The sequence below is a fragment of the Mytilus edulis genome, chromosome 12, assembly GCF_963676685.1.
Source record: "Mytilus edulis chromosome 12, xbMytEdul2.2, whole genome shotgun sequence".
Lineage (NCBI taxonomy): Eukaryota > Metazoa > Mollusca > Bivalvia > Mytilida > Mytilidae > Mytilus > Mytilus edulis.
Genome location: NC_092355.1, coordinates 74,983,958 through 75,000,463, shown reverse-complemented (window position 1 = coordinate 75,000,463; position 16,506 = coordinate 74,983,958). Strand labels below are relative to the sequence as shown.

Genomic DNA, 16,506 nt, shown 5'->3' with positions numbered 1-16,506 from the left:
TCCTTACGAAAGCGCATCAATACACCAATCAAACTGTTCGCTAAATCTGGTCCGGAGAGAAGAACGTCGTTTAATGAAACGCCGCCATATTTAGCAGATGAATCAAATACTGCTCGTAACTGATCTGGCTTTTTGGGGTGGTAGACCCCCAAAATAGGTAAGTACCAACATTCTGAATTATTGTCAAGTTCGGGTGCTAGCTCAGCATGGCCGTTCTCAAATATGTTAGCCATGAAGGTAAGAAAATGTTGCATTTTTGTCTGATCTCTACGTAGACTATGGTCGAGTGATCTAGCTCGTTTCATAACAAGTTGTTCATTATTCGGTAGCCGTTGTCTGTCCTCTCGAAATGGTAACGGTGCAATCCAATTCTTATCGTCGTCTTGTTTAAACTCTTTATCCATGATCTTGAGAAATTCTTTGTCATCGATTGACATTGCAATTTTGTCGTCATGATTAGTTGTTTGGAACACATCTTTTCCAAATGAATCTTTCTCGTAGACTTCGAAAGCATTTACACACGGTTGAACAAGCGAAGGACGATCGCCTTTCACTAAGAATGTCTTGTTCACGTTTACGACCTCAGGCACGTGAGTTTTGTCAAGACATGTTTCACCTATTATAGTCCAACCAAGGGGAAGTTTCTGGGCATAAGGCGAACCTCGAGGTCCTATTCTCTGATCCATAACGTGATGAGCCTCGATGATATCACGGCCTAATAATAACAGTATTTCACAATTTTCATCAATCTGATGAATATTTGAAGCAATGTCCCAGAGGTGATTGTAGTATGCAGCTATTTCCGGAGTAGGAATTTCAGATCGAATGTTCGGTATACCATCACACTCAATTAACGGTGGTAGATCTAGAGCAACATTTGCATCTAAAGATTCGACGATTAGATTCGAAATTTTCTTACCGGTAATGTTGACTTTTCCAGAGCAAGATGAAAGTGTATAGCTTATTTCCTCGCCTTGAGCATTGAGTAAGGCTGAAAGTTCCGGCTTCATTAGTGATCTGTTTGATTGATCATCTATCAATGCATATGTCTTAACAGCATTGGCACGCTGGTTCTTCTGATATATTGTTACATGTACCGTTTTGGCACATGACTTCCCTGAAAAGTAGTCTCCACATACTTGAGAGCACATTGCTTTTACAACTGGTGTTGTAGAATTTGGTTCCGAGTTTTGCGCTGACTCCCCGCCATTCGAGGATAAAGCTATCGGTGGCGTGTTAAAGTTCCTTTGAAAATTGTCAACATGAAGAGCAGTTGCATGATTACTGCTACATATGTCACACTTGACAGTACCACTACTTGGACAGTTTCTTTGTATGTGAGTATTCGATTCACAGCATCGGAAACAAATGTTTTTATCTTTCAATAATTTTCGCCTTTCATCTATTGGTTTGTTCCTAAATGCTCTACATTTATTTAGAGTATGATTGGTATTGTGAATTGGACATTGTTTATCATCTCTTGATTTCTCTGTTGACCTGCTATTGCCTTGTAGTTCCGTTTTCTTAGTTGCAACATTGACATTTCGTGAATTTCCTTTTTCTTTTCGATTGGTGGCAACGGAGTCGTACTCATACATGAAGCTAGGGTTGTTCTTGATCTTACTTTGCTCTCTCAAAAACTCAGCGAAGCACTCAAAGGGAGGATATATTACTTTTTTATCCTTCATAAATTTTCCTGCTGTGTTCGTCCACTTTTCTTGAATATTTCTAGGTAGCTTAGAAACAATAGGGATTACTCCTATAGAAGAATCATACATGGCTAACGATGATTTGAATTTAGGTTCTAGTTTCAAAGATTCTATTTCGGAAACTAAGTCTGAGAGTTCATATAGTCGTTTATTTTCTTTGACGTTGATAGTAGGAAATGCGTTGAGTTTTGATCTTATAGCAGCTTCCACCATCTCAGGACAGCCATACCGGTCCTCTAAACGTTCCCATATTCTGGATAGGGCCAAAGTAGGATTACTGGGGTTAGAAGATTTAATGTTTAAAACATGTTGCCTCGATTCTAGACCGGTCCATTTTACTAGCATGTCAATCTCTTCTATAGGTGTAACTTGTAATTCTGTCATGATGTTTGTGAAACTTGACTTCCAAGTACAATAGAATTCTGGCTTATCATTGAAGTTAATTAAGCGTGATAAAAGTAACTCTTTCTTCAGTAGAAATCTTGTGAGGTCACTTGTAACACTGTTGTCTATCTTTTCTATAGTTTTGTTTTGGATTTCTGCTTGTTTCATAATAGGTGTTTCTGCATGAATTTGATCTGTTTGTGAAAGAGGTTCACTTGCCACTGATGGTACCACATATGGGATATCAAATAACTTTTGAGGTTCGTTTCTTGTTGACGGTACCATATATGGAATCTCAAATTCTGGTCCTGGTTGTAAAACAGAGTTTAATTTCAGGGAAGATTGTTCAGCCACATAGGCTTGTGTTCTTTTACTAGCAATAGATTTAATTCCTGAACAGCTTATTTCAGTACGCTCATCTGGTCCTTCAGACTGTAACACTTCGACTTCAGCTTCTGCTGCAGCTACTTCCTTTTTGTATGCTAGAACTTCAAGTTCTGCATTTAATTCAGCCTTTTCTTTCTGTGCTGCTGCTTTGAACTTAGCCGTTTCTATTTCAAATTGTTCATCTAAGTTAGCTTGTTTCTTTTTTAATTCTGCTTCTTCCTGAACATATTGCAGGCGTACCTTTGCTGCTTCTGCTTTAGCTTTGGATTTTAGGTACACGGAGCTTGTACTCGTGTTTCGTGAGCTACTTGTTTTAGCTCCAGATCGTCTTGAAGAACTGATTGATCCTCTGTCTGTATCTTTGCGTAGTGCATCTGATATTGGCTGACGAAGACTTCTTAGTGATGCATCTATTAGTATCTTGTAGCCTCGAAAAGTTGTTTCGAAATATGACTTTTCCTGTAGGCTCTCATTGGTGTTATACTTCGTTAGAAATTTTAAGTAGAGAGTGCAGAGTGCTGAGAATTGGTCTACATGCAGTGTCAATTCTCTTTGAACCTCCTGAAGTTCTTGTAAGTTATTATCTTTAAGCGAATTAGCTGTATCAATAACTGCGTCAACTGTACTCCAGAATTTCTTTATCTGTCGAGTATGCCAATCTCTTGATTCTTCATAAAGAGCTTGCCCTCTAATTGTCAGAGTTCTTATTCTCTGTGCCGCATCGTCGTCCACAGCACCAGATTGCTCCTCAGAAGATCCATCTCTTGAAATTGTTGACATAATGGCACAAGTTCTTCTAACCAGTTACGGGCTTTTTTACTGTTATGCCTCGTGCATAGATTTGCATTACAGATAACCAAACTTAGTAGATTATTCAAACTTTAATACATCTACAGGATGATGGTAAAAAACTGAAAATACAAAGATATCATGATATGTCCTATTAGAATCGATATAATTCCTTCGTGTCATGCTCTATGCTCATTTTAACATGGGTAGGCATTATATTTGACCACATTTTGAACCTCGCTAACGCTCAGTGTAAAATATCGACAAATATAATGCCTACCCATGTTAAAATGAGCATAAAGCAAGAAATCTTCAATTGCACAGTGTTGTGCAATAGCAAATATTTTCAATTGCACACTATTGCGCAATAGCCAGAAATATCTCATTGCACAATATTGTGCAATAGCAAGAAATTTTAATTGGAGTTATCTTTCTTTGTCCAGAATAGTAGTTGAATCAACTTAAGGTGGTATGGGTGTCTTCCTCCATCTTGGATTGTAAAAAACAGTGAACCAAAGGTCCAGATTTTCTATCATGTTAGCAAAATTTAATGCAGGAATGCAGATATTTAATATGAATTTTCATTTAAAAGAACCAATTTATAAAAATATAACTTATAAATATTAATATTTTTGCAAATGATGATAATTTTTGTTTGTTTTTTATTTTTTTTAATTTGCCATTTTAAGGGGAGGTAACTCTTAAATAGTTCATTTTCTGTTGGATTCTACAAGGAATTTTCCTATATTGTATTTTAGCTGGCAAAAACTCACGGTGACCCTATCTTTTCTTTAGAAATTCTCAAAGCATTGTCTGAAAGCTATCTTCTCTTTAAGTATTTAACAATTCTATCATTTTGTTTAGTTTCTAACCACAAAATGGTGTTTTTTCCTGTATTATCCTTACAAAATGTCTCAATTTGTCGCGTCCTGTAGCTTGAAAAAATGCGCGGTGACCTATCATTTTCATTATTTATTTCAACATATATCAATAGATACTACATTTTGGCAAAGTATGAACAAATTCTATCATTTTTATTTTAGACTCCCATACCACCTTAAATCATTGTTTTATACAATATACAATGTATATTCACTTTTACTACCAAGTGATAAATTAAAACTAATCTTTACCATTCAGTGATAACAAGCACTTTTTTACATTTTAATATGTATTAAATGAGTAGTTATTGTTGCAAACTCCATTAGAAATTTGAATTTAGATCAGTTTTGGAATAAGGGAAAGGGGGAGGGGGGAAAAATTGGGGGACAGGGGGAGTAAATTTTCCTCATTTCAGATTTCAGAAATTAAAAAGAAAATTACTTCAAGTATTTGTTTTTTTTGAGAAGATTAATATTCAACAGCATAGTGAATTGCTCCAAGGCAAACATTTTTTTTTAAGTTCATTAGACCACATTCATTCTGTGTCAGAAACCTAAGCTGTGTCAACTATTTAATCACAATCCAAATTCAGAGCTGTATCCAGCTTGAATGTTGTGTCCATACTAGCCCCAACCGTTCAGGGTTCGACCTCTGCAGTCGTATAAAGCTGCGCCCTGCGGAACATCTGTTCCATTCATTTGTTTATTTCTTAATTTGTGTGAATTAACATTGTTACAGTAAATGTTAATTACTACACTTTCATACCACAACAAATGTTGTATGGGTACATGTATCACTTATATTTGTATCCATATAACAAAACACAAAATGAAAAGGAATAATTTTGCAATACCTTTTGAATACTATAGCTTTTTAGATATTTAGACATATTAAGACTAATTAAATAGATGTTAATAATATCTGCTTGACATGCTTGAAATTCTATCAGATTACTTTTGGAGCAGTTATGAGTCTTTGAAGCATGCTCACAAAGGTTCTTTTGGTGAAATCATTTTCATATTGGTCTAAATTTTTCTTTGTTTCGACCAGCTTTGGAGAAGATATAATTAAAGAATTGATATAAATCAGCACAGAGGTTTACTTCCTATCTCATTTAGCCCCAATCATCATGTCAGGCATTGTCAATACTTAAAACCAATAAATGTATTCTAATCTGAGGAACCAATTCGACATTTTAACAAATAATTTTACTAATGATACTGACGATCCACCACAAAGTAATATAAATAGAACCATACCAATAGTAAGCAAATACATATAAAAAATATGTGGTATGATTGCCAATGAGACAATTCTCCACAAGAGACCAAATCGACGCAGAAATTAACAACTACAGGTCACTGTACGGCCTTAAACAATGAGCAATGCCAATACCACCTAATCAGCTATAAAAGACCCCGAAATGACAATATAAAACAATTCAAACGAGAAAACTAATGGCCTTATTTATGTTAAAAAAAATAAACAAAAAACTAATATGTAACACATAAATAAACGACAACCGCTGAGTTACAGGCTCCTTTTATCATGTTCTCAAATCTAGATATCATCTCCCATTTAGAAAAATACACGTGAAAATATGAACCTATTATGTGTTGCTCTCCTAGCTACAAAATGTATTCAATATCAAAGATGTAGAACATTTTCTATCATAATCATTTGGTAACTAATGTAAATACTGTCTCTCCCATGCCCGTCTTGAACATAAAAAAATATTAAATAAATAACACTCCTAATGCTCAGATCGGTTGTCACCGTGCAACAATGTTAATAACACCATACAGGAAAAACATAGAACTCCTTTTGTCATAAGACACTGTTAAACATCCAAACATACTATCCACACTCATATGTGTCCACACTTGTACAATATACAATATATATATTCACTTTTACTACCAACTAATAAATTAAAACAAATCTTTACCATTCAGTGATTACAAGCACTTTTTTTACATTTTAATATTTTATGATGTATTTAAATGAGTAGTTATTCATGCAAACTCCATTAGAAATTTGAATTGAGATCATTTTTGGAATAAGGGAAAAGGGGGGGGGGTGAGAAAAAAAATGGGGGGTCAATTTTTCTCATTTCAGATTTCATAAATAAAAAGAAAATGTCTTCAAACACTTCAAAAATTTTTTTAAGTTCATTAGACCACATTCCTTCGGTGTCAAAAACCTATGCTGTGTCAACTATTTAATCACAATCCAATTTTGGAGCTGAATCCAGCTTGAATGTTGTGTCCATACTTGCCCCAACCGTTCAGGGTTCAACATCTGTGGTCGTATAAAGCTGCGCCCTGCGGAGCATCTGGTTGTCTTTTAAACTAATACTATATGTAATAGGTCAATCAAATTTGGTGTATGGAAATATTTTGTGATCTACATTTCAGTGGCGCAGGTTTTATTTGACCTTGACCTTATTTTCATGGTCCATTGCTCAGTGTTAAGATTTTGAGTTTTGGTCAATTTTTCTTAAACTATAAGTAATAGATCAACTATATATGTTGTATGGAAGCATTGTTAGCTGTATATGTCTGCCTGAAATTGTTCATCTGACCTTGTAAGCAACAATAAGATATTTCACGGTTAAGTCTGTATACCAGATTACTAGTAATAAACTCATATGGGAGCTAAGTATTTTTGGCGTACGTAAGTTGTTAAAGCGGCCGACCAGGGAAGCATCTTGATATGAAAACAGTGTCCTGACCATTGGTTAATTGTTCTCATCCAGGTGTGATTTATAAGCATTAATTTAACTGTGTGTACATGCCGGCTGATGTTTATTTGACTTTGACCTCATTAATTTAATTGGTAGTTATGTCAATTTCTCTGCGTCCAATAGTATACGGTGGCGGATCCAAAGTGGGATTGGGTTCATGTTTAAATATGCTTCAGTAATTCCCTTTACTTTTGTATATATCGAATCAGAAGTCCCTAACTAGTCTACATAGGTGGATCTAGGGGGGATGCTGGTGGGCCCGCCCCCCCTTTCATGGGAAAAATTGATTGCAGATTATATAGGGAATCACTGAAGCATGACTGGAACGCCCCCTCTTTTAGGATAGTCAGAGGGCCCCCACGTATGAAAAGTTCTGGATCCGCCACTGGTACGGTAAAGCACTTCTGTTTTCTGTTTTAATCCACTACATTTCCCACAAAAGGATGGACCCTAGCCCCATGAATCCGCCTATGACGTAAGCAGTATGATATGTATGGTATGATTGTAATGAGTACTCTTTTGTCTTTAAAGGATTTTCTCACGTTGGCAACGTTAACTTGGAGCTATAAGTTTTGGGGAATACATGTATATAGTAAAGCATGAAGTAATGATCGTCTCTTTTATGATAAGAATTTAAAAAAAAAGACAGCTAGACATATCAGCTTGTACACGCTGGACTATAATTTACACGCTTTTAAGCCTAATATTCCAACTGCATGGTGGTAATTTAATTTAAACAAGGAACAATGAGACACATATCGGATGTGGCAGGGTAATTATTTTACGTGCTTGTGGGATGTAAAGCTGCCTAATATATGTTATTGTACCATGTGATGTCATAGTAAGTAAATACAGTTCCTTAAACTTACTAGATGTAAATGCAAGGATATGTGTTCTGAGATATATACGACACATGCATACAGCTGTTATTAATTTGATAAAAAAAATCCTGCACGAATAATACTTTTTATAAACCATCAATTTTTGAATAGGATTTTAATGACTGTAAGTATTGTGAGGAAGAAGGCTACTTGAATGCCGTCGATGGAGGTGCTTATGGAAAATACGTCTTTGTTGATTCCTTTGTATTGTATTGTTGTCTTACTTCAGTACTATAGAATTTGTACACGTGTTTAAATGCCCTAATAAAGATTTGTTCAGAGTGAAATTTAAAATACTGGTAGATAATTTGTTATTTTTGTCTCGGATTCATGAGGGTCTTCAATTATATATTTTTAATTTTTTTAGCCCTTTATTCCGATATTTTTGTCAACACATCTCTATTCTGTAAACTGGACCATCGAGACCCTCATTTCTGTTCATTCTTATGTACACCAAATCAGACTTAGGAAAGTGACCGTAATGAGCTGCGCATTTGGATATGTATAGTAGTTATTGCAGGTAAGAAATGGGATGATGAAAATAACTTATGATGCCTGATTTATGTCATTTAATGCATAAGGTGTACTTTTATTGGATAATTTATAATGTTACATGCAGCGGAGTTACGGGGTGTATAATATTTTGTACACTCCTCCTTCATCGCTCATAGATATATATATATATAGATGAAGATGTGGTGTGAGTGCCGATGAGACAACTCTCCATCCAAATAATAATATATAAAAGTCCGTTGTGTAGTTGTTTTTTGTCCAGTGTTAGTTAGTTATTGTTTTTTTCTACCATTTTGGTTCGTTCTTTGATGCTATTACAATGTACTTCTAATTTATTAAACAACTGTTTCAGCTGATGGTCTTCAACTAATTATGATTTATGGAACCTACGGATGGGTTTTAAAGGATGTTATATACCATTTTGTTATCATGGAATAGAAGTATATACAGTTTGTACTTCAAAACTTTGGTATTAAAAATTCCTGATCCAATACAAAGTCTTGTCAAAAGGCTTAAGCTGCCGAATTTTAATCATGTGAAGCAAAATTGACTACATATATCTTTATTTACATCTTGGTCTAGTCAATATTTCAAGGTATGTGTGTTGATGGTGTAAATAGTACACCAAGACATATATGTGTTGATGGTGTACATACTTGGTCTTTTCTCTTTGTACCAGTCGTTCAAGTTCAAGTTTAAGTAAAATATATGTGTTAAGGATCATTTACACATGTTATAAAAATAATTTTATTTTGGTGAATGAATATAATAGTTAAAATATTTGAGAAATATGTTTTTTAACTCGGCCTGAATTGTTGTTAAACAGTTATCACGGATTTATAAATATGTCAGAAGTTACTGTATTATGAATATTTCACATAGTTTTATAGTAATGTTTGATAAAACTTTTTAAATAATTCTGATTCCCTTTTTGTAACTTATTTTTAATAATAAGTTGACGGGGAAAAGAAACAAAAACACAAAACACATATCACAGAAAACCTGACCGTACCAGCTTTGTTTCGTATGTTATTTGTTACAAGGGAGATAAGCGTTATAAGTGGGAAAATGACAGGATCATATTAAACAAAATAAAGGATTTCACACCTGTAAAATTGCTGGAATAGCATGACTTCTGTAGGTTGGACTCTCTATATCTTTTCTAACTAAATCCACAACTTCCAAGATCTTAATTCTTGGCATCCTGTGTCGCTCTATCAGCTCAACATCTGCCATATAGTCGATTGGGTTGTTCCAATCACGGAAAATACGCGGTCTCCTCTCTTTCCTCTCTTCTTGTTCTAGCAAAGCCATGAACGAAGCCATAGTTGCTAAAAATGACACGTATTATTTCCCGTTTTATTAAAGTTTCCGATTTACGACTGCTTAAACCCAGTCGGGAATTTGCGACTAATATTTCTCGTAGGTCGTAAATCGTAAATATTTGTGAAACGGTCGCATATCGTTAAAATGGTCGTATCTACTCCTGCACATTCTCCTGTATCTACTCCTGCACATTCTCCTGTATCTGCTCCTGCACAATCTCCTGTATCTACTCCTGCACATTCTCCTGTATCTTCTCCTGTACATTCTCCTGTATCTACTCCTGCACATTCTCCTGTATCTACTCCTGCACATTCTCCTGTATCTACTCCTGCACATTCTCCTGTATCTACTCCTGCACAATCTCCTGTATCTACTCCTGCACATTCTCCTGTATCTTCTCCTGCACATTATCCTGTATCTACTCCTGCACATTCTCCTGTATCTACTCCTGCACATTCTCCTGTATCTACTCCTGCACATTCTCCTGTATCTACTCCTGCACATTCTCCTGTATCTACTCCTGCACAATCTCCTGTATCTACTCCTGCACATTCTCCTGTATCTTCTCCTGCACATTATCCTGTATCTACTCCTGCACATTCTCCTGTATCTACTCCTGCACATTCTCCTGTATCTACTCCTGCACATTCTCCTGTATCTACTCCTGTACATTCTCCTGTATCTTCTCCTGTACATTATCCTGTATCTTCTCCTGCACATTCTCCTGTATCTACTCCTGCACATTCTCCTGTATCTACTCCTGCACATTCTCCTGTATCTTCTCCTGCTGCGTCTCCTGTATCTTCTCCTGCACATTATCCTGTATCTACTCCTGTACATTCTCCTGTATCTACTCCTGCACATTCTCCTGTATATATACTCCTGCACATTCTCCTGTATCTACTCCTGCACATTCTCCTGTATCTTCTCCTGCACATTCTCCTGTATCTACTCCTGCACATTCTCCTGTATCTTCTCCTGTTGCGTCTCCTGTATCTACTCCTGCACATTCTCCTGTATCTACTCCTGCACAATCTCCTGTATCTACTCCTGTACATTCTCCTGTATCTACTCCTGCACATTCTCCTGTATCTTCTCCTGCACAACCTCCTGTATCTACTCCTGCACATTCTCCTGTATCTACTCCTGCACATTCTCCTGTATCTTCTCCTGCTGCGTCTCCTGTATCTACTCCTGCACATTCTCCTGTATCAACTCCTGCACATTCTCCTGTATCTTCTCCTGCTGCGTCTCCTGTATCTACTCCTGCACATTCTCCTGTATCTTCTCCTGCTGCGTCTCCTGTATCTACTCCTGCACATTCTCCTGTATCTACTCCTGCACATTCTCCTGTATCTTCTCCTGTTGCGTCTCCTGTATCTACTCCTGCACATTCTCCTGTATCTACTCCTGCACATTCTCCTGTATCTACTCCTGCACATTCTCCTGTATCTACTCCTGCACAATCTCCTGTATCTACTCCTGCACATTCTTCTGTATCTTCTTCTGCACATTATCCTGTATCTACTCCTGCACATTCTTTTGTATCTACTCCTGCACATTCTCCTGTGTCTACTCCTGCACATTCTCTTGTATCTACTCCTGCACATTCTCCTGTATCTTCTCCTGCACATTCTCCTGTATCTACTCCTGCACATTCTCCTGTATCTTCTCCTGCTGCGTCTCCTGTATCTACTCCTGCACATTCTCCTGTATCTACTCCTGCAAAATCTCCTGTATCTACTCCTGCACATTCTCTTGTATCTTCTCCTGCACATTATCCTGTATCTACTCCTGCACATTCTCCTGTATCTACTCCTGCACATTCTCCTGTATCTACTCCTGCACATTCTCCTGTATCTACTCCTGCACAATCTCTTGTGTCTACTCCTGCACATTCTCCTGTATCTTCTCCTGTACATTATCCTGTATCTACTCCTGCACATTCTCATATGTCTACTCCTGCACATTCTCCTGTATCTACTCCTGCACATTCTCCTGTATCTACTCCTGCACATTCTCCTGTATCTACTCCTGCACATTCTCCTTATCTTCTCCTGCACATTCTCCTGTATCTACTCCTGCACATTCTCCTGTATCTTCTCCTGCTGCGTCTCCTGTATCTACTCCTGCACATTCTCCTGTATCTACTCCTGCACATTCTCCTGTATCTACTCCTGCACATTCTCCTGTATCTACTCCTGCACAATCTTCTGTATCTACTCCTGCACATTCTCCCGTATCTTCTCCTGCACATTATCCTGTATCTACTCCTGCACATTCTCCTATATCTTCTCCTGCTGCGTCTCTTGTATCTACTCCTGCACATTCTCCTGTATCTACTCCTGCACATTCTCCTGTATCTTCTCCTGCTGCGTCTCCTGTATCTACTCCTGCACATTCTCCTGTATCTACTCCTGCACATTCTCCTGTATCTACTCCTGCACATTCTCCTGTATCTTCTCCTGCTGCGTCTCCTGTATCTACTCCTGCACATTCTCCTGTATCTACTCCTGCACATTCTCCTGTATCTACTCCTGCACATTCTCCTGTATCTTCTCCTGCTGCGTCTCCTGTATCTACTCCTGCACATTCTCCTGTATCTACTCCTGCACATTCTCCTGTATCTACTCCTGCACAATCTCCTGTATCTACTCCTGTACATTCTCCTGTATCTACTCCTGCACATTATCCTGTATCTACTCCTGCACATTCTCCTGTATCTACTCCTGCACATTCTCCTGTATCTACTCCTGCACATTCTCCTGTATCTACACCTGCACAATCTCCTTTATCTACTCCTGCACATTCTTCTGTATCTTCTTCTGCACATTATCCTGTATCTACTCCTGCACATTCTTTTGTATCTACTCCTGCACATTCTCCTGTATCTACTCCTGCACATTCTCCTGTATCTACTCCTGCACATTCTCCTGTATCTACTCCTGCACATTCTCCTGTATCTTCTCCTGCACATTCTCCTGTATCTACTCCTGCACATTCTCCTGTATCTTCTCCTGCTGCGTCTCCTGTATCTACTCCTGCACATTCTCCTGTATCTACTCCTGCACAATCTCCTGTATCTACTCCTGCACATTCTCTTGTATCTTCTCCTGCACATTCTCCTCTATCTACTCCTGCACATTATCCTGTATCTTCTCCTGCTGCGTCTCCTGTATCTACTCCTGCACATTCTCCTGTATCTACTCCTGCACATTCTCCTGTATCTACTCCTGCTTATTCTCCTGTATCTGCTCCTGCTACGTCTCCTGTATCTACTCCTGCACATTCTCCTGTATCTACTCCTGTACATTCTCCTGTATCTACTCCTGCACATTCTCCTGTATCTATTCCTGCACATTCTCCTGTATCTACTCTTGCACATTCTCCTGTATCTACTTCTGCTGCGTCTCCTGTGTCTACTCCTGCACATTCTCCTGTATATTCTCCTGCTGCGTCTCCTGTATCTACTCCTGCACATTCTCCTGTATCTTCTCCTGCACATTCTCCTGTATCTACTCCTCCTGCGTCTCCTGTATGTACTCCTGCACATTCTCCAGAAACTAAACCTACTCAACCTCCGATGATTTCTCCTGCTTCTTCAGTCACTTCTCCTACACCATTATTGACAACAGCTTCCATAGATAAACAGTATAGGAGTTCATTTCAAAGTTGGAGACAATGTCTGCATTGCAAGTGGCGGCGAGACTTATGACTTTGCAACCGTGGAAAAGATATGGAGCTCTAGAGTGGACATTACCTACCTAAAACAAGCTGGGCCTAAGCTATCAACATGGAAGTTAGGGAGTGGTAAACCTTACAAAGACAGTATCCATAAGAACAGTGCCTTTCATTGCTTGGGCAAAATAGATCAAGTAGAGGGTCAGCTGATGCAGACAATAAAGAAAAAACTAAAAAGCCTTTTTTAATAGACAATTTGGTAAAAACATGTAAAGTTTGACATTTGAATTATGTTATCAAATGTTACTGCGAGCAACTAAACCTATACCTAGAGTTTTATTTTATTTATTATACAGAGGATTAAAAAATGCAGAAAATGCAGAGATTTACATATAATTATCTACACTTACACTTCCAAAGAAAATAATCTGCATTTAATTCATTAAGGGGAATAACTATAACTAAACAATGGGAAATCTAGTTTGACCTAGTGTTTAGTACATTCAAGACAGATTTTAGCATGTCGAGAATATATTAAGAAAAATTAATACACAATTCAAAATATTCAGAATGTGTCGAAACATAATGAGGAAAAAACAGAATGTCAAGAATCTGTCGAGACATAATTAGGAAAAAAAATAATGTCGAGAATCGGTCGAGAAATTCTAAGACAGTATTTAACATGTTTAAATGTCGAAAATTTTTCAAGAAATTTTTAGACAGTATTCAGAATGTCGAGAATTTGTCGAGTAAATTTCATACTTATTTAATATAAGTCAGATTTTGTCAAGAAAAATTAAGACATAATTCATTCTTATTGAGAGTGTCGAGTAAAAGTTCATGCAAATCAAGACAAAAACTGGTCTTTTTAGACTTTTAGACTTTTGTAGTGCAAACAATCAAACTTAAAGGTTTTCTATATATTCCCATAAGCAAGCACACATCTAAGTTACTTGAAACCATATTATTTTATTTGAATATAAGCTTGAATGATTGTTTCTCATAAATCAAATCATAAATCCATGAAATTCTAAAAAATGTATAATAAAATAAGTGGTTTCTGCCAACTTAAGTAATATATTTGGCGTTTCGCTCAGTTTTAGTTTGTAACCGGGATTTGTTTTTTTCTATCAAATAATGAGTTTCGAAGAGCTGTATACTACTGTTGCCTTTATTGTTTTGAGGACCTGTTGTGTTGCTATTTATAATACCCTGTAGATTACCCACCTGTCAGTAAGGCAACTGCTTATATATGATCACCAGTAGGCGACATAGCACCTACGATTGTAAATTTGAGTTGTCTTCCATTGCACAGAAGGTTATAATTTGCAATACATTTAAATATAAAGAAGATATAATAAAGCCAATGAAATATACCTATATTCATTTTGAATAAAAGTTGACAAAACAATCAGAAGAAATTTAACTAGAGGCTCTTTAGAGCCTGTGTCGCTCCCCTTGGTCTATGTGAATATTAAACAAAGGAAGCAGATGGATTCATTACAAAATTGTGTGTTGGTGATGGTGATGTCTTTGTACATCTTACTTTACTAACAATCTTGCTGCTTACAATTATCTCTATCTAAAATGAACTTAGCCCAGTAGTTTCAGTGGAAAATGTTAATAAAAATTTACAAATTTTATGACAATTGTTAAAAATTGACTATAAAGGACAATAACTCCTTAGGGGTCAATTGACCATTTCAGTCATGTTGACTTATTTGTAAATCTTACTTTGCTGAACATTATTGCTGTTTACAGTTTATCTCTATCTATAATAATATTCAAGATAATAACCAAAAACAGCAAAATTTTCTTAAAATTACCGATTCAGGGGCCGCAACCAAACAAAAAGTTGTCCGAGTCATCTGAAAATTTCAGGGCAGATAGATCTTGACCTAATAAACAATTTTACCCCATATCAGATTTGCTCTTAATGCTTTGGTTTTTGAGTTATAAGCCAAAAACTGCATTTTACCCCTATGTTATATGTTTAGCCATGGCGGTCATCTTGGTTGGTTGGCCGGGTAACCGGACACTTCTTTAAACTAAATACCCAAATGATGATTGTGGCCAAGTTTGGTTAAATTTGGCCCAGTAGTTTCAGAGGAGAAGATTTTTGTAAAAGTTAACAACGACGACGGACGCAAAGTGATGGGAAAAGCTCACTTGGCCCTTTGGGCCAGGTGAGCTAAAAAGGGGGGAGAAATATTTAAATAGATCTTTTCTTGAAAAATACATTAATGAATGTATGTTTAATTACACATTGGTTATGGATGTGCAAATCTTGTCTTTAATAAAACAGGAATGTTTATTTAGCAAACCCATATGGTAAATTGCTTCTGAAAACTTAAGATTCTAATCAATCAATTGATTCCACGTTAGTTTTAGTTTTTGTAATAGCCTAAAAACAGTAACTGCCTGTAAAATTGATGTGTTAACTAAACTTTATCAAAAGTATAATGCATTACTATGCATATTATATTTATTAAAATTCATCGGGTCTTCGTTCTTAAATATGTTCTTAAATTAATCGCAAACGATGGAAACTTCATAATTGAACTTTATTTGAAGCTTTTGTAACAAATGTTGTTATTTTCAGTTTTTTCTTTTGATTTTAGTGTTTTTCATCGAAGATTCTAAAATTTTGTTAGAATCATGCGATACACATTGTGTTTTGAAATATAATCGCAAGACTTGATTTTTGAAAGAATTTCACCAGGGATCCTAAATACTGAATGTTTGTACTGACATACATCGGGGATCATCGAGACCTACTGTTCAGAACGTTTTATAATGCCCTGATGTGTAATCTTCAATTTTGACCCTCGAATCATGATGTTGTTTGTTCATCAGGACTATCGAGAGTAGATGTCCGGATAAACCTGCAGATACCATCGAAACTCCTTGTTTGAAGAAACCATAAAATACGGCTCTCTATCCATGTTGTTTGAAAAACATTATCAGAGACCATTGAGGCTCAATATTTTTATTAACTCCCAAGCATTTCCGAAGGCACATCAGTCAACGTTCTGTTATTATCTTAAACACTATAAAACCAACAGATAAATGAACAAACCTTTAACATGATACAATGGCGCAATGTACAAGCGAAAAGCTACGTGACATCAAATAAAGAAACATAAACAGGCACACAGACAAAAACGTTATAAAAATAGACAATAAAGTAATTATCATAGAATTATAA

The 16,506-nt window shown here is 36.6% G+C and overlaps 3 protein-coding genes across 3 annotated transcripts; all 3 read right to left on the bottom strand.

Annotated features, from left to right (window-relative positions):
- Positions 1-10,467: 10,467 nt before the first annotated feature.
- LOC139497839 (circumsporozoite protein-like) lies at positions 10,468-11,850 on the bottom strand. Its single transcript, XM_071286078.1, has 3 exons — positions 11,697-11,850; positions 11,154-11,387; positions 10,468-11,117 (listed from the first exon to the last, which is right to left on the bottom strand). Exons 1-3 carry the CDS (start codon positions 11,848-11,850, stop codon positions 10,468-10,470), a joined length of 1,038 nt encoding a protein of 345 aa, XP_071142179.1.
- A 23-nt stretch (positions 11,851-11,873) lies between these two features.
- Positions 11,874-12,834, bottom strand: LOC139497838 (circumsporozoite protein-like). Its single transcript, XM_071286077.1, has 3 exons — positions 12,801-12,834; positions 12,473-12,754; positions 11,874-12,292 (listed from the first exon to the last, which is right to left on the bottom strand). The coding sequence occupies exons 1-3, from the start codon at positions 12,832-12,834 to the stop codon at positions 11,874-11,876; spliced, it is 735 nt and encodes a 244-aa protein (XP_071142178.1).
- Positions 12,835-12,854: 20 nt separating this feature from the next.
- On the bottom strand, positions 12,855-13,259 carry LOC139497837 (circumsporozoite protein-like). Its single transcript, XM_071286076.1, has 2 exons — positions 13,196-13,259; positions 12,855-13,150 (listed from the first exon to the last, which is right to left on the bottom strand). The coding sequence occupies exons 1-2, from the start codon at positions 13,257-13,259 to the stop codon at positions 12,855-12,857; spliced, it is 360 nt and encodes a 119-aa protein (XP_071142177.1).
- Between the last annotated feature and the right edge of the window lie 3,247 nt (positions 13,260-16,506).

Bases quoted from the DNA above. Each gene is read 5' to 3' on its own strand.
- LOC139497839 (XM_071286078.1), bottom strand. From the start codon at position 11,850: ATGTGCAGGAGTAGATACAGAAGATTGTGCAGGAGTAGATACAGGAGA. The intron at 11,388-11,696 runs GTAGATACAGGA...GATAATGTGCAG, and splicing joins ATACAGGAGAATGTGCAGGA to GAGAAGATACAAGAGAATGT. The intron at 11,118-11,153 runs GTGCAGGAGTAG...GTGCAGAAGAAG, and splicing joins AGGAGTAGATACAAAAGAAT to ATACAGAAGAATGTGCAGGA.
- LOC139497838 (XM_071286077.1), bottom strand. From the start codon at position 12,834: ATGTGCAGGAGTAGATACAGGAGAATGTGCAGGA. The intron at 12,755-12,800 runs GTAGATACAGGA...GATAATGTGCAG, and splicing joins ATACAGGAGAATGTGCAGGA to GAGTAGATAGAGGAGAATGT. The intron at 12,293-12,472 runs GTGCAGGAGTAG...GTGCAGGAGTAG, and splicing joins AGGAGTAGATACAAAAGAAT to ATACAGGAGAATGTACAGGA.
- LOC139497837 (XM_071286076.1), bottom strand. From the start codon at position 13,259: ATGGAAGCTGTTGTCAATAATGGTGTAGGAGAAGTGACTGAAGAAGCA. The intron at 13,151-13,195 runs GTTGAGTAGGTT...GAGTACATACAG, and splicing joins AGCAGGAGAAATCATCGGAG to GAGACGCAGGAGGAGTAGAT.